At 34.0% G+C, this 24,106-nt stretch overlaps 2 protein-coding genes and 1 pseudogene across 2 annotated transcripts; all 3 read right to left on the bottom strand.

The window, feature by feature from the left end:
* Window positions 1-10,563: 10,563 nt before the first annotated feature.
* On the bottom strand, window positions 10,564-16,889 carry LOC107461050 (uncharacterized). Its single transcript, XM_016079503.3, has 12 exons — window positions 16,484-16,889; window positions 14,743-14,917; window positions 14,497-14,580; window positions 14,004-14,245; window positions 13,630-13,873; window positions 13,440-13,519; window positions 13,158-13,242; window positions 12,574-12,705; window positions 12,373-12,486; window positions 11,766-11,813; window positions 10,952-11,039; window positions 10,564-10,662 (listed from the first exon to the last, which is right to left on the bottom strand). The coding sequence occupies exons 1-12, from the start codon at window positions 16,624-16,626 to the stop codon at window positions 10,571-10,573; spliced, it is 1,527 nt and encodes a 508-aa protein (XP_015934989.1). The 5' UTR covers window positions 16,627-16,889; the 3' UTR covers window positions 10,564-10,570.
* A 1,236-nt stretch (window positions 16,890-18,125) lies between these two features.
* LOC110274802 (3-ketoacyl-CoA synthase 11-like) lies at window positions 18,126-18,461 on the bottom strand. The gene has a single exon (XM_021130096.1). It carries the CDS (start codon window positions 18,459-18,461, stop codon window positions 18,126-18,128), a length of 336 nt encoding a protein of 111 aa, XP_020985755.1.
* A 138-nt stretch (window positions 18,462-18,599) lies between these two features.
* On the bottom strand, window positions 18,600-19,197 carry LOC107461002 (isoflavone reductase homolog; annotated as a pseudogene).
* Between the last annotated feature and the right edge of the window lie 4,909 nt (window positions 19,198-24,106).

Below are 24,106 nucleotides of genomic sequence, written 5' to 3' on the forward strand. Positions count from 1 at the left end.
TTATGTTCCTAATATTACTATTTTTTTTCCGTAGAGCATTTTTTTTGTTCCATACATATAAGTTTAATGTAATGATGACGTCTACCTCTTTAAAATTATATTAGCTCTGCGCATTATTGACATCTCCAATTAAATACTTCTGAGTTATATAATCATATAATGCATGATGCAGGTGTTGAATCACTTCACAAGCTTTATTTTTAACCCATAAATTTAAACAATTGATTCACAAATTTGACTATATTGTGTTGTGACAATTTTAAACAACCAAAAATAAATAAATGTTAATATATTTGAATAGTCCATTACATTCTACAAGCTAAGGATGTCAAGTAGAAATACGTATATTATTGTATCGTTAATTGAACTATTTTTTTATTGTAGTCTATGACAACAATAAAAAAAATCTTATAACTCATAAATTCAGTTCAACAGAATATATAAATTAAATTATAATTTTAGTCTTTATTATTTTATTTTATCTTTATTTGTTCTTATTTTATCTTTATTTGTTTTTATTTTTTTTAGATCAATATTCTATATATATTTAATTTTACTTTCATAATTTATAATCCAACTCAATTCAATTCAATTCAATCAACAATTAATAAATAAATTTATATTTTTTATTTTTTTATAATTTTTTCATTTATGTCTAAGTTAATCAACTTTTTTTTATTTAAGACACATTAATTAATTGAAAATTTTGGATAATAAATATACAAAATTAAATTTTTGATATATTTATTATATACTTATTAAAATGAAAAATATAAAATTTTGCTAATAATAATTTTTATATATACTTTTAAAATACGTATTAATTAAAATGTTTTTTTATTCGTCAGGTCAAGCCACTTTTAAATTTTTTTTGTTTTTTATAATATACGTGGATCCATAGATAAATTTGAAAAAGATTGTTGGCTGAATTTTGAGCACAGGTGGTTAACTTAATTTTGTCTTGTAGTGTTCATTAGCTGATTAGTAGTTGAATCAATTAAATATTCTTTAATTCACAGAGTAAGCCTGACGACTAAAGAAAAAGTCTAACCTTAAATGAAATATAATATTAAACTTTTTTTTCTTGGGTCTACATATATAACATTAAACTTCAAATGAAGGTAATCATTTTGGAAAAGCTCAATTGATTAGCCATAATCTAACTCGTTTGTGACTTAATATCATCAACTTAATGAAGTCAGCATTTCATACAAAAGAAAAAGCCAAAAATAATTAAAAAAAATGACTATAGATAAAAAAAAATTAACAAAAAAATAAAAAAACAATTAAAACTTATCTTATTTAACATTCATTAATTTTAATAATGATTAATAAATATTAAATAAAACAATTCTAACTTTTTTTTACTTCCTTAATATTACCGTTAATTTAATTACTTTACTTTCACATTTCACTCTTGCCATTATTTTGCATTTTTTTTTTTTGTCATATGTAAATTTCAACCACCCGCAAAGTATAACATTTTAGTAAGAGAAAAGGACAAATTAGTCCTTGACCTTTTAACCCGCGGACATTTTCGTCCCTGACCATTGAAAAATACTTTTAAGTCCCTGACGTCCCTAAAAATTAGACGGATCAGTCCTTCCGTCCATAAGCCACCGTCAGATCCGACGAAAAAGACTGACATGGCTCTCCCTCTGCTTACCTGGCTTAACGGCGTTCCCACGTGGTATGTTAGTAGGATGGAGCTTTTGAAAAAGGGACACATAAGTCCCTGTCACTCAAAACGACGTCGTTTTGTGTGCTGCCTCTTATATACACTCTCATCCCTTTCCTTGTGTACAATACCTATTACACCCAGTCACCCACAGAGTTTTTACAGAATTACATTAAACCCTAAGGAAGACCAAAGATCAAACGCAGGAATACTCTGGTTCTCCCTCCAAAAAAATCACCATCCAGACTGAGAAGGTTCCGGTGTGCATTTGTTGTCGAAGAGGGAGAACCATATACTCTGTTTCTCGTCTTCTTTATAGAGATTCTCTTCGTCATCAGTGATTCATTCAGTTTTATTCCTTCTTTGTTGAGATGACTGCTGATGAAAAAATCGAGTGTTCTTGTTTCCCACTTTCAACAAGTTCACACGAGATCTTTGGGCCCATTTAATCTCTTCTTGATAGAAGAGTTTGTCTAAGTCTGCCTGTGCCCTTTTCAAATTCAGAATTGTTTCTTCAATTTGTGAATGAGATGGAACAATAAGTTGTACCAGGAAAAGAGAACAAAACAGAAATGAACAATATTCTCACTTTATATTAATATTAATATTTGCATATTTTAGGAATATATAGAAATGAGTGATTATAAATATTCTTCATATATGGATGCATCCTCAATCTTCTTAGCTGAGATGCTTAAATATTTTGGTGGAGTAAAACATAAACATTTTATGAGAATGATCTTTAGAAACATTATCAGAAGGTTATATTATATCATGATTCTTCTTCATTTAAAATCGAAATAAGGGTAACCCTCCAACTCTGAATGGTTATTTAGTTCTTAGCACACACATGCAAGCTCATGCATTGATTGAGAAGATTATATATATATATATATAAAAGACAAATGAACATTACATGTAAGGCAATGTCATTAACAAGCATCCCCCTGCAGAAACATTCTTCACAAATTACTCCTTCAGCTTCTTGTTATTTGTAAATATATATGCAGCCAGAGGGTTTGTTCCTAAATTGATCAGATCAAAATTTTCTTTCAATTTATTCACCTGTTACCTAAAAATCATGTATCATCATTATTGATCTTTCAAAGCAGCACATATCAATTACTATTGCAGATTGATAACAAATTGCAAAAATAATGTCATATAAAACAGTTATTTAGGTGCCTTGATTAAATTATTCCTACCGTGATGATGGGAAGTAATGGACCAAATATCTCCTCACCCATGATCAGAGAATCATGTGGAACATGCAATAGTAAAGTGGTTGTGATTTACAATGCTGGATATATCTTTTGATTCCAACAAATTCTTTCCAAAGAAGTTCTCCAACTCAGTCTCCATTCTTGCAATGCTTTGCTGCACTTTTCTAGTTTTTTTTTTCAATCTGATCATAGTTTACAGCCCAGCTTCTTTTGATAATCTCTTTGCATTCAGAGTCTCTAAGCCACATTCTTCGAATCTGAAAATATATGGTCTCTTCCTTTTTAAGTTCTTCCCATGAACATCGATTAAGATTGGACAATAGTCTGATCTGTATCTTTGAAAATGCTTTACCACTCCTTTTAGGAATGCTTCCTTCCAATTTATTATTGCCACTGCTCTATCTAGCCTTTCTTGAATATTTACTTCCCCAACCTGATTGTTAGACCAAATGTAAGCATATCCTACAAAGCTAAATCTAGTAATTGATTCACTTGAAGAGATTCTCATTTACCTGAGTATAAGTAATTGGCAAACAACAGTAGCAATAATGGTATGAGAAACAGCTCCGAAATAAGGATGGAAAATCATAATCTGCAAGGTTAGGGCAAATGGGTTATTCGGATGCAAAACCTGAAAAAGGTTGATGTCATTTCCCATTCCATCAGAAATCGAAAAGAATTGAATGGGGAAACACTTACGGAGCTGATTCCAACGGCGAAGAACGGGATAGGACCAGGCTTCTGGTCAGGAGAAGCGGCAGCTTTTGCAGCACGGTAAGCTTCTGGCGGCACGATGCCGTAAACAACGGAGACATTAACTCCACCGCTGATGTCGCCACCGCCGCTGGACCTGGACCAAACATCATCCTTGAAGTTGGCCCACCGTCGGCAGCCTCAAAGGCGGTGCAGATGGGGTCCTTACAGAAGAGAAAGAGGAAGAGGAAGAAGAATGGGCTATTTAGGGCCAAACGGGAAACGACGTAGTTTTAGGGTTGAGGGACTTATTTGTCCAATTTTTGAAACTATCCTGTTGACTCATCAGTCCACGTGTGTATCTATGACGCCAAGTCATCAGAACGGGAGCCAAGTCAGCTTTTTCCGTCGGGTCTGACGGTGGCTTATGGATGAAAGGACTGATCTGTCTAATTTTTAGGGACGTTAGGGATTTAAAAATATTTTTTAATGGTCAGAGACGAAAATGTTCGCGGGTCAAAAGGTCAGGGACTTATTTGTCCTTTTCTCTTTTAGTAATATTTTGAAAGGAAAATTATTATCAAAGAAGCATAAAAAATAATAATTACTTATCACAGAAGAAGGATGAGATCATGAGACATCTCGACACATACATCGTGTTAGAAATCATGATGCATTTGTTTTTTATCATTAAAAAACAGCTTCGGGTTATTAAAATAATTTTGAGCCTGACGGATCTGTTTAAATGATATTATAGAATTTATAAACTAAACTAATAACAGTTATATATGTAAGTTTATTATTTGAGCCCGACCGTTAATATGGAAGTTGTTATTAACCAAGAGAAGTCATTGAGTATTGTTTGATAATTTTTTTCACCTATTCACAAATATTTGTCACTTCATTTATTCGTGCAATTATTAAAAAAAATTAAAACTTATTCACAAAATTATTTGTCATTTTTTTAGTGTTTTATATTGTTTTGAAGATAAATATAACAAATATTTAATAAACAAAATACATAAAAAAGTTGAAATGTGAGAAATTCGGCATAACATTTCTTTGAAAGGGAGAAAAATTTTGCGTTCTAGGCTTCTGGCCATCCTATCAAATATTCAAATAGTTTAGTGGCTCTTGGCCCTTTTGTATAAGCAAAAACAAAATTATAATAACAAATGAAAAAGTTTAAAAAAGTCTAGCGCGAGCAATTTTATTAAATTTTGGCCAATATATAATTAGCAAAAAAAAATGAGTAATTCTATACTATTGGATAAAATCTCGCACCATTAAAAACATTATTAATAACTACTTGATGATTACAAATCACAAAAATTACTAGCCCCTTAACACTTCTCATAACAAATATATCCAACTCGAAAATTTTATTAAAAAAATTACAATTATGGTAGGAAAAATATTAATTTAGAGAATACGTATTAAATTTAAAAGGTATGTGATGAAGTTCTTTCAAGACTAGTTATTCTTTTTCAAAAGTCAAAAGTTAAAATCCTCTAAGTTTTTATATTAGTGTTAAAAAAATTTTAATTCTAGTGCATTGTTTTGGAAAAATTCAAAAAACCAAAACGCATGGTGTTAAGCTTACTGATAGGGAATCACTGAGTATCTTTATCCGATCATCAAATACATTGTTAGAGCTAAAAATCAGTATATTACAAAAGTTGGGAGTGTATGAGACAAAATGGGCGAAGAAGTTGTTTTACAAGATTTCTATTGTCGTTGTGTCAACTGGTATGAAGTATGAACCATTTATGATAGGATCCGACAAAGATATCTAGGTTTTGTTTCATTGTCGACGAAGTTTTTCAGAAGTGAGAACACACGAGCTGAATGCCAAGTTGGAAGATGGTGTCGACAGTTCTGGGGCATCAACGCAAAATCCTCAGTCAACTACGTTGGGAGGTGCTTTTACCTCGATACCTGTGGTTGCACCTGCTTGACTGTTGGTTGATCCTCCATCTGTTGCAGTTAGGGTGGCTAGGTCACCTCGTCTGATTCCTGATATTGCAAGGGATAGTGAACCGGATCGAGTTGAAAATGCGATACGAGAGGATGATTCAGATGAAGAGTCTGTTGACATTGTTGGGGACAGTCATAAGGATACCTGGAGCAATCCACCTATACATCACGGCCCATCAAATTTCAGCACATAGCAACATCCTCCACATTTCTCAACCTTGAACTTGAAAGCCATCGGCCAACAACTGAACATAGATCCTACCTTTAGGGGTCAAGCTGTGAACCGCCTAGCTAATCGTCAATGTCCATGATCATGATAGTGGTAGCAAAATCAGCATATATCTGGGTGGTGAGATCATAGAATATCTGAGAGCTCGAACCATGGGTAAATGTGCCTCCCCCAACACTAGTCTCTGTGTCTCTAACTATACCATGATCAAACTGGTGACCATGCACTTACTAGCGGGGCTATCATCGTGTCCAACCGATGCACTGCCAGCTCTAGCACCCCGACGTCTAGCACTAGACCGACATACATGATGATTGCAAGTCCTCTCCCGCCACTACGAGCTTCATCCTCCTACATCATATCATGTAACCATCGGCACTCCTGACCAGTAGCCCATGTACTAATGCGTCGACGCTGCTCCACACGCCTGTTATCAGGCACGTCAAGCACCTGTACCCTAGCAAGTGCCTGCGAGGACCCTCTGTGAAAAGCATCGACTGGAATTTCGACCTGCCTAGGATCAGCAAATATAGCATTCGGTGACAGAACCCTATGTGCTACACGGTACCAACAGTCAAGGTACTCCGCGGATGGACCTGAATCAACCATTCTCTGGATATTCAAGATGGAATCAACTCTATTACCCCAAATGCATATGTCATATCTGAAAATAAGAGGAAAACCACTTATCTCCACTTTTATTGTCCTTCGTATGAAGCCAGTCTATGTTCAGGCCTGGCTCAGGTACATGTTGTACGTCGCCAAGCTGTGGGACCATTCTATCAACTTGATGTCACTCAATTACGACAAAATATATCAGGCTAGTGACTGCCCACCATAATCGACTATGCTCCTTAGTAAGTATTTTCAGATGAACCACGACAAGTACGTCAAGTGCAGCATAAGGCTCCCACACAATCTGAAAAGGATAACAGAATCTGGCATTAGAACATTATATACAGACAGGTCGGTGAACCACTAATGAAATTTTGAACCACACACAATTAACTTACATCTTGACCACCCAATCGATCTAATACAAGACGAAATTGGATAATTCTTTGCTCCTTCCCATCAGATATGGGTAAATAAGTGGCCCACTTGAAGGATATAATGTGATATCAATGTTTAATCCAGGATCTAAAAGGTTAATAACTTGAAACAAATGAACGAGAGCTCAGTGCATTGATCGATACCTAGATGCTAACAGAAAAGAAAAGTCGTCAAATCCATGCTGCCTGAGCGTCAAGAACTGCCAGAAGATCCAAGACTGTAGTAGCTGAAGGGGACCAACCAAGTTGGTGACGTTTTTGTTGGCTACCCGACACATGCATTGATACAGCCATGCCAATGCAATTGAACCCAGCTATAACTGCCCATCTTGTCAAGCCTCACTACAAATGGCAACTACCGAATACGTATCCGATTTGCACTTTTGTCACCAAATAGTTGAGTGGATAGTAACATTATGATATATGCACGTGTGTATATGTGTACAGTATCCTCACTCGCATCAGCTGGTAGCACTCTAAACCTCTCATGTAACCATGTGAAGTGGACTGTGAACTACTTGACCTTATTTGGCGGCGGCAGCTCACCGAATAACTTTTGAAACCACTCCCAAGCCGGTCTACCATCCTCTATAAACTAATCAAAGTCTGTGAGGCACCCACTAACAACCTTTTCATCCACGGACAACCCCAATTGATACGCCACATCTTGCAGCGTGATGATGCACTCTTCGAACGGCATGTGAAAAGTGTGTGTCTCAGGACGTCACCTCTCAATGAATGCGTTTACAGAGACTCATCCAACCAGAACCAATGAGTGTTCAGCCTAGGCAAGTGGTACAAACCAGCCCCTTTCAATTAATGTATGATCTTTTCATGCATAGGCATATTCTGTTGCCTCCGAACGCTGTAAATACACCTACTTGGCTACATAATATGAGAAAAACAACCACACCCTAATTAAATTCTAATACTTATAAGGATAAAAATGTTCTAAGCCAATACAAAAACTACGAGTGTGTTATTTATCCAATCTTTTATAAGTGAGAATAAAAAATAAAGAGACCAATATATTAAAACCTAATCAATAAATTACTAGTAAAAAAATACTAATTTTGTTTGCTTTGGAAGAACGAAGACACATTTTTCTCACAGTATAGTAAACGCTATCATACTTTTTCTAAAATCAGGAATCAAATTCAGGATACTGAAACTTATGTGCTTCTTGTTAACTTCCAACTAATATACATTAACTAAATATTTAATTTAATTCAGTCTAATTTTATTAAAATAGAGAAACACGTATGATTGTCTATATAAAAATTTAGAACGAATGTTAATGTACTTTAAAACAAGTAAAAAATGTGCAACTTTTAAATTTATAAGTCTAAATTTTAAATTTTAAATCTTAAAATTTCAAATACAAAACTACAAACCTTAAATTCTATATTCTAATTCCTATACCCTAAATACTATATTTTATATTATAAACTCTAATACCTACAAGAAAGCAAACTAACCTCTTCATTAATGCCGCTGGCAACGCGAGCAACGCCATTGAGTTGGTACAAACAGTTTTCGTCCGTCATGGACTCACTTGAATATGGTCCCTCTAAAAATCCTAAATCCTTTCCAAGCCTCCTCCTCCCTCTCTCAATCCACAGTTTTCTCTCTCTAACCAAACTTTCTTAGCATACCAAATGAAGAATTTGTTACTGGCTAAAGCAGTTTTATACGCAAACTATATGTAATTGTAGTACCTTCCTACGGTTTATGTAACGCAATATTTCTTAAGAAACAGTTATAACCACTCGCGATTTATACTCAACATAGTTCCTAAAAACGGTTATTAATTCAAAACACAATCTATATATACGAAAAAGAGTCGAGCAGAAGAGATTTAGTCAATACACAACACACAACGCCTTGCTTCTTTACTCGTTTTTGGATAGTTATTTAATTTAGACGTCGGAATCTCCTTTACAGGTAGCTTGATCTGAATTCCTAGAAAGTCGGTGTATAGCTCAACTGAAATTTCGAGAAGTGAAACAGAAATTTCAGTTTGAGTTCTCAAACATATGTCCCTTATTTTCGTCTCCAGAGGTATCATACTATTATTCCCTATCTTTGGGCCCTAGTCCGAGTATTTTCTGGAGAGATAAGTGGGGAATATTATTTTATATATGATATGTGTATTAAAAATAAGTGATTATGTTTTGTGTATTTTTATATATATTATTTTATATATTTTTTATATATTATTAATTTAATTCTTTTAAAAATATCAGTTAAAAATATATTGTTAGATTGTTAGATTAAAAAAAATTAAATTGATAATTAAAAGAATTAATAAAAAATAATACTTTCTGTTGGGCCTTCAGCTTTCCTCAAAACATTATTTACCTACAAACCCTTTTTTTGGGACTAACCTGTAAAGTCTTTTTCAATCCAGATTACATTAAATATGATTTTGGGCTGGACTTGCCCTGACAGCTATATCCCACCAATGAAATGGAAGTTCCACAACTACAGAAAAAGGGCATCCCTCCATCACTTTCGTCATCCATAAATTGAGAAATTTGTATTCATATGACCATACATAAATACGTCAAGTTAAAAGTATTTTCGTGCCTGTTACCTCAACATCAAAGAGCCAAATTAGATTTTAACTCATAGATAGAGCAAGCATTGATCCTGGAGGCTTTTATGTAGGATAAAATACAACTGATATTCCTGATGATGGGGCAAACTTATTTCTATAATGCATCCTCACCATACATTCCCCTTGAAGATTTTATCTCCAATCTTAACCGTCAAAAATTTTAAAAAAGGTCTTGATAATTAAAATTTTAAAATAGTTAAACTACACAGTTGATCCCTACACTTTTAGTGAAATTGCAAATTGATCCCTACATTTTAAAAGTTTGTAATTAACTCCATAAAGAGAATTAAAATTTGCAATTTAGTCCCATCGTTCAAAAAGTATTTGATTTAACAGAATATTATCATCATATTCTCTATTTTAACAAAATATTCTCAGTATATTTTGAGAATATTCTGTTAAATCAACATTTTTTGACCGGCGGGAACTAAATTGCAAAATTTAATTCTCTTTAGAGGTCATATTACAAACTTTTAAAGTATATAGACTAATTTGCAATTTCACTAAAAATGTAGAGACCAACTGTGTAATTTAACTTTTTAAAATATATAAATAAACCGCAAAATGAATGGCTATCTAAAAGTCGATGTAAGGGGGAATAAACAAAAAAGATGCTTGTAAATTGTAATATGACCTCTAAGCATTAGTCACTCACCAAGGCACAATCATGTTAACATCACTAAAATAGCACATTTGCAACATAAAATAGATACTAGTACAACAATGTGAAGGGTATTAGGGCAAAGATAGCTGAACAGCTAAAAGACAACGTTCATAATCCCATACCACAAGCATAGTGTTCCATTTTTGTAGTTAAAAATGCCTGCTATCTTCCAATAAATGTACACATCACATGGAATAATTTTTTTTATCAGGATGCTTTCTTCTTGGTCATGGTTCCTTAGTAATATGTCCATAACTAAAGATAATAACCAGCAACTGCCACTAGAGAAGGCAATAATTCTTCCACAGCCAACCTGGGCAGCCAGGATAGGGAGCACTCAGTTGCACAACTCTTCCTAATTTTCAGAAATCAAATTCACACACACAAAGAGGATGTTGCCCTACAAGCTTTGACAAAGCTGTTGAAATTCTGAGTTAAGGTAGCATAGGATCTCCTGTTGTTGCCAGCATTTGCAAACCTGTTTCCTCGGCTGCCCGTTTAGAAGCATAATCTTGCATGGAATCACCTGCAAAATGTTAGATCATTAATATATAATTCAACTTTGATAACTGTTGCCTTTGTCTGTCTCTTATTTAACTTACATTCAGATTGATACATGCCTGTAATTATAATCCAGCAGTAGAATTTTGACCCCAATGTCAGTTTATTATTCGTGAACAATAAAACCAGTTTGAAGAACCAAGGTCAAGACTAACTTGAGTCTAATACAAAAGTGATATGCCTATGTTCTTTGAAAGAATACAAGCAAGTCATCTTGCAAGAAAACACCTTAGGAGTTGAGTTAGATTACATACTAAGAGACTGCCTAAGCCCTTCTTTTACAGCATCAAAGTTCTTGTAAGTATACCCAACAAAGTTTAGATCTTTGGGAGTCAAAAGCATCTGCAGGATAAAAGTTGGAATATCAAACTAGCCATTTTTCTGGGTAATATATAAAAAAAAAATAATAAATTGAACGATTAATAGTATAAATACATGTCAACCAAAAAGATGTGCAGATAAAAAGCTACTGAATGAGAATCAATAATTTGCTATTTATTTTTCCCATCTTAATTCAAAATACAAATTAGACAGTTTACTGCAAATGAGGCCTTAATATAAACAACATAATTAGCCTTTTCAAAATCCAAAATACAATTTGTTTGGTGCCACCATACAAGCAACAAAGTTTGTTGGAAAGGACCTAAGAAAATTTTGCTATGTAACAACCAAATTATTCATTTAACCATCATACACACAAATCAAAGTAAATGCATCTCAAGAAAGCCAAGGTGGAAGCTTGGTAAACAGCATATCCCATTTTTTTCCTGTTGATATATATATAATAAACAAATTTTAAATTTTTTTTTTCAGTTATGAGAAACTATGTGCTGAAATTTATCTTGAAAAAATCAAATTAACCATAAACTATCAAATACGGTGCCTTTCATCTCATATTACTGACTCTTAAAAAAAGTGTTGCAACCTAGGAACAAGCATCATTGATACTAGAGTTATAAATTTTCAGCTTTTTACTTTGTTTCCTACTTAATTTGATAATTATATCACACTTTCTGATACAAATGAAGAAAATGATAATGACAAGCAAACCAATATAAGGAAGTGTACCTTCCGGGAGGATCCAGATCCAGTTCTTGCTCCTGTTGGTGGATCTACCTAATAATCCAATAAAGAAAACAATTAGAAAGTCTTGTCGGTTAGGTTGAACGGCCCATCAATGTGAAATCGTAGATTTTGTACTAAATAAAGAATATATAATGTCATTAAAGAAGTAGAAAGATTAATGTGTTTTCATCCAATAAAGCAAAGATACAAGTTTTTAACACCTATATTTACACCTGATATTACAAAAGCATAAAATCGATAGTAAAAGGTTTCTCACAAGCTATGCTACATACCATAAAACATAACTTTTACCATTATCAAAACAAAACCCTAGGGTAAAATCACTTTTCATCATTCAAAATTCCAGAGCCCAATAAAAAGCATTGAAAGTTGAAAATACTATGACCCAGCCAAGCCTAAATTTGATAATAGTAAATTGATGTCAAGTGTTATCATAATCCAGCGGACATTAAAGATACTCTTGTCAAATGATTATGGGCAAAATCAGATATTTACAGCTCCAAGAGTTGGTAGCAGTTCCACAATAAGATTTTATAAAAGTAGGGAGGAAGAGTAGGGATAGCATAAAAAAGATGATCTTCATGCTAACCTCATCAAACTTCATGAAGTTTTGGGTATCCAGCTCCCCATTGACTTGAGGTTTGAATGCTGCCTCCATTTGGTATAGTTTATCCCACTCCACGTTCTTGAACCAAGGATGAACCTGGTATACATAGAAATATATGATCAATGGCAACAAGGAGGGTAAAAAAAGTTGAACAGACATACTCTAAGAAAACAAACACATTACCTTGATTTCCTGTGCCCCTTGAGTACCTAACCTATGATCAACATCACACAGCAGCCTGCAGATTAAGTCTTTGGCTTCAAGTGTCAAGCGTGCATCTTCTGGAAATCGTAAATGCTTTCTCCAATGAACAATCTATCAGCAATTGATGAATGTTACAACAATTAATGAATGCAGCCTCAATGAAAAAGACTATACAAACACAGACTCGGGGAGTCGGGGTAACATAAATAAAAGGGCTTTTAAATATTACGGTCATGAATAAAAGTATTAGCAGTAGAGAGTAGTCATAACTCAGTTATACCAAAAGAGTTTTGACTTTTGAACGCTGCTATGGTAATGAATATCATTTTAAGTATCCAAAAGAACCTATACAGCAACGATAGGAAATGTAGTCAAGTCAGCAGCAGCTTAAACTACCATCTCTCTCTCACTCACTAGGAGATAGCAAAAGAACTTGGAATTTTAGAATCTCCAAAATAAGCAGAAAATAGTGCTAACTCATGCATCAGCTTAAACTGCAAATGGGATGCAGGAATAGTTCATGAATTATTCTTGATAATTAAATTTTGCCAATTAGGATGTACCTTTCTGCATGTAGTTATTGGGTCATCAGCATAAAATGGAGGATAACCAACTAGCATTTCATACATTATTGCTCCTAATGACCACCTGATAAACATGAAAATTGAAAACCAATTAATAAAGAAAGATAGTAGACTTTTACAACTTATAATGCTAATTGAAAATTATACAAATTTATTTACAGATAAAATACAATTTCAAGATATTATCCAAAAAAGAAACTAACGGAATCACAGCTCTTAAAAATTAGATAAAAAGATATAAAGCATAAGGTAAAACCTAACCAGTCACATTCCATTCCATATCCTTTCTTCAAAAGTACTTCAGGAGCAATGTAATCAGGTGTCCCCACTGTTGAAAATGCCTAGTAGGAAGAAACAGGATGACTATGAGAAACACAATGCAAGATATTTCTGATACATATTACATATTACATATTGACAGCAATACATCAGTTAAAATTTTAGAGCTTACCAACTTCCTCCTGTTCATCTGCCAATGCTGAAGCTGTTCACGTGGGCTTCTCCAGCTGCTCCGATTGTCCGCATCAGGAAAACATCCATCAATATCCATGGGCTCTGCCACATTTTCATCATCCATAGTTTGATTTTCATGCAGTGTAGACAGGGTAGTACAATCAAGAGGCTTACAGAGGCCAAAATCTGAGAGCTTCATGTGTCCATTTTTATCCAGGAGAAGGTTATCTGGTTTAATATCCCTGATAAAATGAATTAGGAAACTGATAAGACAGTTTAGCATGTAAAAATGTTCCATTCACCACCCAATAAACCATCATCACTGATTTAACAAATTAAGCCAACAACTTTATCAGCACATCCAAATCGAACCTATGAATGTAATTGTGTTTATGAATAGACTCTATGGCTAGAACACTCTGTGCAATGTAAAATCTGGCAACATCTTCACTTAACGTGTCTTCCCTCATCAATAGTGTCATCACATCACCCCCGGGAAGGTACTCCATAATTAAATACAAGTAATCAGCATCCTGAAATGAGTAGTAAAGTTTCACAATGCAATGACTAGCAACTTCAGCTAGTAAGTTCCTCTCAGCTCTAACATGTTCCACCTGTAGAAAAAAAGATCTCTTGTAAGTAAAGTAACAGCTAAGCATACATCCAATGACTTGGTGATCCTTCTAACGGGAGATAGTATGACCTATTAATGGGTTTATAATCTCTAGACTAAAACATCTAAGCAACAATCATGAAATGCAAATGTAGAGTAATAAAATCAAATGTCAGGTCTGTTATTTTCATCCAGATTATGCACCTCTTTTTCAAAAATCTCGTTCCCCTCAATTTGTTACATATATCTTACCTGGCCTCTCTTCAGCATTTCAGATTTCTTCAGCTTTTTCATGGCATAAATGTTTCCAGATTTCTTCTCCCGACACAGTCTAACCTGTAATTGGACAATTTAGGAGAAAATAGTAACAGCAATAAAGGTAAAAACTGAAAGCACTGGAAAAATTTTCTATTTCTAAACAGAACTGATTAATGATCTATTGCATATCCTACAAGAATTCTTTCATGCACAAATAAGTATGCCAAGGACAAATCTGACCTCTCCAAAGGCCCCCCTTCCAATGATGGTCAAATGCTCAAAATCGTCAACACAAATCTTGTGCCTTTTCAATCGCATATATTCAGTCTCCTTCCTCTCTAAATCTTTGATTAAGTTAACACGTTCCTCATTTGGCACATCTGAAGAAGCTAATTGTCTTTCTAAAACCCAACGCCTAGAATTTAAAAAAAAATGTGTCAGGATCATTCAAAACAGAAGGTGAACAAAGGAACTTCATCAGAATTGAGACTTTGAGACTATTTTACGTAACACTTAAGCATGATTACTAATAGAGATGCCAATATAAATCTTAACGTCTTTAACTTCCTTTATTTTTCCCTTTTTTTCCAAGATGAAGCTCAGACATGAAAGAATGTGTGTTATGTTGTTTCACCCCAATCAGTTTAGACCAAAGCTTAATGTCTATAACAAGAAGCTGAGACCTCTTACAAAGTTACAATCAAGTCAATAAATATTATGATCTCATTTATTAATGGCCAGAAAGGTATCCGTCTTATGATACTATCCAATGCAAAAACATTGAAAGAACGTCACTTTTCTCCTTCACTTCATTGTGCACAGATATTTCCAAAGCAATAAATTCAAGAATTAAGTGTTCAATCCATAGCATAAGCACATCTTGTCTCTACTCAGGACCCTTAATGGCCTGCTTCAGATCCTCAGTGGACTTAGACAAATGTTAGTCCCTATTTAGTAGTGATGTTCTCTTATTGCATCAGTGTTCCCATTTAATTTTAGTTCCAACTCATTTTGGTCCTGGATGTCAAATTATCACATCAGGTGCTTGTATAGCTGTTAGCCATGCTTATCAAGCCGCATGGAAATGGGAAGCCAAAGAAAGATATTGAAAGGATTTAAGAAAACGTAGGAAAAAGTGTGAAATTTTTGTTAAACTATAGGGGTTATTTAATTATGCTTGAACCTTTTTAAGTAAAGCAATTTTAAACTAGCCAAGTTTTTTCGTAAACCGGAATCAATTCTATAAATCTTACTTGGCCTCTATTGATAAATGCAGGTAGATTGGGACCACTTCATGGCAAAAAGTATGTCTAACCATAAAAAAGAGGAGGTAATTAATTTATTTGCTAATTACACCTTAAGAAAAATTATTCGACCAAAACATGGACGGGGTAAGGACTGTGTGAAACATGATGCTAGAAGACATGCTAAAGCTTCTCCACACTGATCAACTTTACAAAAGAAACAGATTATACATGCTGCAGCATATTGAAGCATGAATCAAGAAAATAACTGAATGAGAAAAAGGATTATAACTTAAGAAAAACAGGATCAGACACGAGCATTACACTGTAGAACAAGAGATACGAAGCGTCACACTGTAAGAACCAGGTTAATCGCTATATCTCAAATCTTCTGCATTTTCAATTCAACATAAGAACCAGAGTCTCCAAACAAAACAAATGGATCATAGACTAGTTGAAAAATCTCATTAATCAACCCTAACAGATTAATTCTAGGGATCAGTTTCAAGCTCGAAATTATCACTCAACTAGTGATTTGCAACTAAGATTACTTCAGCTACAAAAGGCATGTCAACTTGGCAAGTTTAGAAAGCTAATTAAATAAATAACAAGATCTATCACATCAATTTGCATTGTGCTCGACTTAGCAAAAGCTTCAACTCTCAACACACCAGAGTTCAAAAATTCCATAGCAAATCACAACAAAGCAGATAAGAAACACTTTCATATACAAGTACCTCTCCTTCCTCTCTTGGATGTTCTTCATCTGAGCCCTATAGTGATTCTCTATGAACTTCTTAGCTGCAGCTACCTTCTCCATCGTCAAGCTCGAACCTAACACCTCCTCTCCTCCCTTCTCTTCTTCCACGAGATCCTCCATCTCTCTCTTCTTTCTCCTCTCTCTCAGAGTGAGGACCGTGAGTGAGAGAAGAGAATAATAATAATAATAATAATAATAATAATAATAATAATAATGTGTTAAATCCAATTCACTGTATTTATTCTTTTTTTTTATTTATGCAAATAGCACAATAATCTCACCTATCTATCTGGATTCTGAAGCTTTTTTTTTTTCCTCTCTCTACTCCAACGCAGACACACACTGTACAACTTTCTCCCTCTAAAGAAAAACACTCTGGAACGTTTTTATTTATTGCAACAACGAGGAGAGATGATGCATTAAAGAACAGGGGCTGAGGGACTCGAATCCGAGGCAACACCAGTAGCGTTATCCAATGCACTATACAGTCATGCCTCATGCTTGAATGCCATGTCACCGGCGTCCCTTTCGTGAATTCGCTCTCGGCTTACGTGGCGTGATCCGGGTGTGAGTGTTCAGGAGAGGCACGTGGGAAGTGGCGCAGGGAAATGCGCCCGGAAGCAGGAGGGGAGGGGCGTGACGCGCTAGTGGAGGAAGGTGTGGAACACGTTGGGCGATGATAAAGTAGGAGAAAGTGTCGCTGTCACCATCATAAATGAAATGAGCGCATTTTTAGTACATGAAAACAACGAGGAAAGGGTCCCACTCTTGTTTAGCTTTCTGATTGGGTCGTGTCATTCACTCTCCATGCCAGGAACCTTTTTCTTTTATTTTTTTTTGTTTGTGAAATTTGATTTATCTGCAACCTCATTGGCTGTATCTGACTCGTGTTATGTTGTGATTATGGGTATGGCTACCGGTGCATCGTGCTTGTTTTTCTCGGTATGTTATCGCCCTTTTATGTATCTGCATCTTCTTCACTGGATCTGAGTTGTACTAGTCTTTTTATTATTATTATCTTTTAAAGTTTTAATAGATAAATTTATTAACTAAAGAGTAAAAATTTAATTCGATACTTGCCCCCACAAAAACTTATAAGGGTATTAATAAAATTATAATTAACTTTTAAATAAGTGAAAAAGTGGAGTTAAACTCTAAAGTGATTCTTGAGATTTATAGATTGTATTAATTTAGTCTTTGACCAATTATATTGTTTATATTCCCAACTTTGTTAAAAATGCATTATGTTAATCCTTTTCCAAATCTTCGGCCAGTTTACCTGCCGCCGGTAGTGACATGGCGCTAACATGCCATGTTGACGTATATAACGGCTAGCTGAGGTGGCCATTGGAACTATTTGACTCATTGTAGTTTCTCTACCTATTTTCAACCTTAATTTCAACATTTCATCTCTATCGCTCTTCATCTTCTTCTCTTTAATCAAGAACGTTCTTCTCCTACTTTTTTGTTGTTATTCTTTGAAACTGAAAGCAAAATCATGATTAGATGTGCAAGTCAAGGTCAAAGAATGATATGTGAAATTGCATTGTTTAGAATTAGAATGATGAAACCTTTGAAATCTCAATTGGGAAGTTGTGGTTAATGGTCTTGAGAGCTTTTTATACTGCACTATTGCACTTAAATTCAAAACTAAATGCTATTTGCCATACTCTATCACCCTTCTTGACCCGTCCGTTAGCTTCTGTGTAAGCCAATTCATACCATGGAGATAGCTGCAAGTTCTTATTCAACTCATCTAAAACAGCCCTGTCTCCTGCGTGAATGCAAAAATGTTCAAATGCAAGCTTGAAATCTAAAATATATGCTTTGACTTTCGTCTTTAAAAGTGTCCTGGCAACCAATATTGCAAAGAATAGCAACTGCTCAGATGTTGGAAGTACAAGAGCGCTTAATGTGGTGATGTTGGTTTTCAAAGTATCCCCTGCAATCGTCATAAGGTCTTTTCTCTTTCGATAATGTGACACCAACTTTTTCATTGGCATCATCTTCTTGTTTAACGCAGCTAAAGCTCTTGTCTTCACTGACCTTGTTCGTTCGACCAGTGTGAAATAATTGGTATTTCGACCGTCTCCTTACGAGAAAATGTTGCCGAGAGGCCTGAGGTAGAGAGTCTTGTTAAGGGTGTGGGGTCATCGATGGTCTTTATGTGTAGGTGGCGACATCGTCTTCATCGACGAAAACGGTTTTGACTGTGCCATCTCTGAAAAGGTAGACCTTTTCCCTGGGAGGCACAAAAGATCCCATATGAGACAGGCTGCCCGCAAAGTAGCACACAAATATGTTGGCGAAGATGTACATGAAAGGAATGTTTACTTCCTCTATCACCTTCCTCACAACCATCTTGTCCTCAAATGTCACCCTTCTTGGCTCTAACGCTTCCCCCATCCTCGGTGGGTCTAGTCCAAACTCCAACGACAAGAAGCACTACGAACATATAAGACTAGACTATTAATTGATTGATGGTGAAATTAGAAACTAAAATGAATTGAATGAAACTTTGAGGCTGACGGCTTCCTTGATGGCATTAATGAGGTTGAGCTGCTAGCCAATGCTGTGACTTCTGATACGGACACCGGAGATGGCACTGATGACAACATCCACCTTCTTGACGGCATCCACAAGGCTCTGGTGGTCGGAGAAGGATGCCTCTATGAGGTGGGCAATATCCAATCATGATTTTACTTTTTGTTTCAAAGAGTAACAACAAAGAAGCAGGAGAAGAACGTTCGAAGAAGATGAAGAACGATAGAAATGGGATGTTGAAATTAGGGTTGAAAATAGGTAGAAGAACCACAATAGGTCAAATAGTTCCAATTGCCACGTCAGCTAGCCGTTATATACGCCAGCGTGGCATGTCATTACCGGTAGCAAGTAAATTGGCCGGAGATATAGAGAAGGATCAACGTGGTGCATTTTTAACAAAGTTGGGAACATAAATAGTGCAATTAATAAGTTAGATACTAAATCGGTGCAATCCGTGAATATCAGAAATCACTTTGGGGTTTAACTCTAAAAAAGTGTATCAAATAATTCAATCCCATTCAAATTCTTTTCGTCAAAAAAAAAAAAAAACAAAACTTAATACTTTTTACATTTTTCTTGTGGATTAAATGGGAAATGTTGACTGTAATTGAATTATGAAGGATTAATTATGTTTAGAATATAAATTAATAGTAATACTAGATAGACAAAAATTCATCAAAATTTATTTTATTTAATATTTATTAATTATTGTAATAATTAATAAATATTAAATAAGACAAATTTTAGTTGTTTTTAGTTAATTTATTTTAGTTATTAAACATTTTTGAAATTAAATTGGTTTACTTATTAGTTCATTATTATGCTTAAATAAGCGTCGATAGTTCGTATCTCACATATGCATATAGCTTAGGGATAAATTTTTAAATAAAACTCAAATCCGTAACGAATAATTTTTGGCCTGTTGAACTTGGAGATATAGTAAAAAAAATGATGACCAAAATATGAGAAGGGTGATTGAGACGTGCTTCAAATATTCGTGATATGAAGAGATTAAATATTATTTAAAAGTTATTAGTTTATTTTGATGTACTTTTATTTTTGTTTATTTAGTTATTAGACTGGACTTTATGTTTATGGGCATTAGGTTTATCTTTGTTTTAATCTAATAAGATATTATAAATACCTCCTTAACTATTGTAGTCGTAGTACTGAGTGATTAGAGATGTCAAAATACCTTTTGGTTTTGCGATGAAATCATAGTGTGGTCAAGTGAGGTTGAGTGAGTTCCTCTCTTGTTCACAAAAAATTGAGTAGAAAGTTGAGGAGTCCTTTCGATTCAATTCTTAAACTATGGTGTGAACAAGTTAGGTTGAGAAGTCATTTTTTTATTGTATTAAGAAATTGAATAAAAAATAGAATAATTCTCTTTATATTTAATTTCAACCTATTTTTTATTTTTATTTCAATTTTAATTTATCTTTTCTATTTAAATTCAATTCAATTCGTATCTTGTTTATCTTTATTTTCTTTATTAGTGATTATTGAAATAAATTCTTCAACTACATTGAAATAAACACTTTCAGGATATATATGAACTAGGGACAGGAGCATTCAGCTTTTACGCACATGTATTTAGGAACGGACATACGGAGAACGAATGAAGGCTTCGATCCCTCAGTTTTTTTTTAAATAAAATTAATAGTAATAATTTATTAAATATGATTTAATTTTTAAAAAATTTATTTAATATTTAATCTATTATAAATAAAAGTTCAGTTCAATCTAAATATTAATAATTTTTAATATTTAAAAAGTCGGTAATAATATTTAAAAAAACTGAAAAAGATATTATTACTAATATTTTTTAATTAAATAAAAATTTTCAAAACTTATAAAGTGGATTCTTTTTTTTTGTAACCGTCATTTTTTATTTATTTGGTATTAATTCTCTCTGTAACGGTTACAATTGAAATATCTTTTTCAGTTATAAATATTGTGAAGAATGACTTAGAAATAAAATAAAAAAGTAAATTTCTTACTAATTGTCTTTTAACTATATTAAAAAATTGCTGAAAAATTTGACCAATTCTATTATCGATAAATTTTATGATACGAAGAATCGATCATTTTGTTAATAAAAGGTACACACATATTTTTTACGTTTTAAAATATATTCTCTATCGGTATATTTTTATAATACATCTTATATTATATAATTTTTACATAATTTTTTAATATCATATATTATTAATCCCATAATAATATTTCTGGATCCACGCTGCCCTGCATGTATTGAAAAGACTGTAGTTGTAAAAATAGAGTGGCTAAACGAAGAGTATCTACTAAAATTATCTATTTAGTTTATTTTCTATAAGCATATTGCACAATTGAATATAAAAATAAGAGGAAAAGAAGAATATTTAAACTAAATTGAAATCGCAAATACACAATCAACTAAGAAAAACTCCCAAACATCATCCCATAACAAAACACAAATGTGAACTAAATTTGTCAAGCTGGTTCATTTAATCTCATGCCAAAATAGCAATAACAATATAAATTGAATATATCTTTCTTCCCGATATACGTTGCAAGTGTACCATAGATCTCAGCCTGCTAATATCTTTTGATTCTTCCGCAAAATAGATGGATCGATTAAATGTTCTAAAACTTAGTAATATATTATACGTAGAAGAAAACAAAATGAGATAGAAAAAGCTGCTAGCATGGTTTTTGATTTATTACTACTGATTTGAAATCTTAACTTTAACTCAATATCGTTATTAGATTAATCGGCCAAATTTTATTGTCGGTATTAATCATAGTAACACAAAAATGACACCAATGGTAGGAGCGAGGTAATGACATCAACATTAGAAGGGAGAAACCTTGTTATCTCTGCCTTCTGGTCCCAGATTTTGGTTTCTTTTTACTGTAACCGGTATCTCTATTCGCATAATTCCCCATGATCCAGTGAATTAGTGATGAAAGAAACTTCGACCAAAAAACAAATGGTTCTACTTATAGATGGAATCAAGTAATAATCAACAATAAGCTACTTTGGCACTTTATAAAATAGTTATGTAAATATTTGAAAGTGAAAAAAAATTAGATATAACTTTTTGAACGTTTGATTGTGCTTAAGTTATCGACTATATGCTAGAAAATCAGTATATTTTTTTATATTTGCAGTATGTAAGATTAAGCGCCGTTAGATTAAAATGCTCTTTTAAGATTTTTTTATTCTGTTAGATTTTTTGTGATAGTCTTAAGTGCCGACGAGTCAACGTCTATTCTTGGTTAGAAATAGAAGAATTCTCCACTACTTTAAGCAATCACGTATCATCTGCATGGCTGATATAAGAAGAGGAGAAATAGAATGAAACAATGAGAGTGACAATGATGATGACAACCTGATCTAATTAGAAGAAGGTAATTTTAGCGATGGCCTCAAGGCATGCTCAATAACTTAATTGGCCGACTGTACGCAGACAAAACTCTCTCTGTTGGAACATTGGAGGGAGCATTTCAGATAATTTAAGGTAGATCTGACGGTTTCAAAGTAAGTAAGATTGGTCATAATTATTTTCAATTTATCTTTGATAATGAAATAGATACTATGTGAATAGAAAAGCGGTCACCATGGTTGTTCAAGGACTTTGTCCTCCATACACATAGATGGACAGCTGATACAACTGTTAACAGTCAGAAAATTCACAAGTACCCAGTTTGAATTCAATTATGGAGACTCCCAGAGTATCTCAAGACAATGGAGGTGGCAAAGAAGCTGGGCGCAAGAGTTGGCACAGTTTTGGAGGTTGGAATGTTTAATGTCAAACAGAAAAAAACATAGATTGTGAAGGCTAAAGTAGAGCTAGATGCCAAGAAGAGAATCAGAGACCGTATGAAAGTAATCAAGCCAGACAATTTCATGGCAGATGTGGTTCTGCAATATGAGTTTGTTGGGGTGGTATGCATGTATTGCACAAAGATTGAACATGACCACAGAGCTTATAGGATGCTAATGGAGGATATCCGCAACAATAAGGAAGGCTAAAATAAAATTGGAGAATGGATAAAAGTAAATCAAACAGAAAAAAGGTTGGAACAAGAAGAAGAGTTTAAGGGGTCAAGCTGTCAGGAATCACAAACAAGTGATGGTATAAGGAAAAAGAAGCCCATGCCGAAATGCCTTGTTGAATGCTTTTCAGGTCTCAGTGTTAAGAAAAATAACATAAACAAGGAGAAAAGCACACTGCAAGATAATTTAATCAACATCCAGAATAGTGAGAAGACTACGGGGCAACAATTTGGAAGAATGAGAAAATTCAATAACCTAACAAAAAACAATGGTGTGAACTGATAGGTGTGATAAGAGAAAAGAGGGGAGCTAGGGTGGATACTGAAATGGAAAGTCTAAAGAGGAGTTGTTTTGACAAAGACGAAGGTTATGCTGAGATGGTGGTGGGTGCTAGCCATTCAATGGCACCCAAGTCACCATGAGAATAATAGCGTGGAACTGTCAGAATTTAGGGAGAACCCTAACAGTCCATTCCCTTAAAGGGATGTCAATCCCACTCCCCGAGGTTGTTTTTTATGTGAAATGGTGGCGGATTTCGCAATCTACAACTGAATCGGCAAGTGTACCGGGTCGTACCAAGTAATACCTCAGATGAATAAAAGTCGATCCCATGAGAATTGATGGACTGAGCAATAATGGTCGAATGACTCCTTAGTCAGGCAAGAAGAAAGTGGTATTTTGAGAGTCAAAAGCATTAAAATACTAACGCAGATAGTAAGAAAGCAAACAGTACAATTTGTGTGAAATATATGTGAGAAAACAGTTAAGGTTTCAGAGTTATTTATTCTTCCGGATTAATTTGTCTTATCAACTATTTTAATCATGCAAGATTCATTTTATGACAAAATGTAATTGACTAAATCCTAATTCCTTAGTGATTTAGTCTCCTCTAACCTAATCAACCGCCAATGTCTTGGTCACTTAATATGGAGTATAGGGTTAGGTTCAATTCTAGTTTATTAGCCACAAAAACCCTAATTACCTAAATATAAGAGGATTATATGTCACGTATCC

This window comes from Arachis duranensis, chromosome 8 (genome assembly GCF_000817695.3).
Source record: "Arachis duranensis cultivar V14167 chromosome 8, aradu.V14167.gnm2.J7QH, whole genome shotgun sequence".
Lineage (NCBI taxonomy): Eukaryota > Viridiplantae > Streptophyta > Magnoliopsida > Fabales > Fabaceae > Arachis > Arachis duranensis.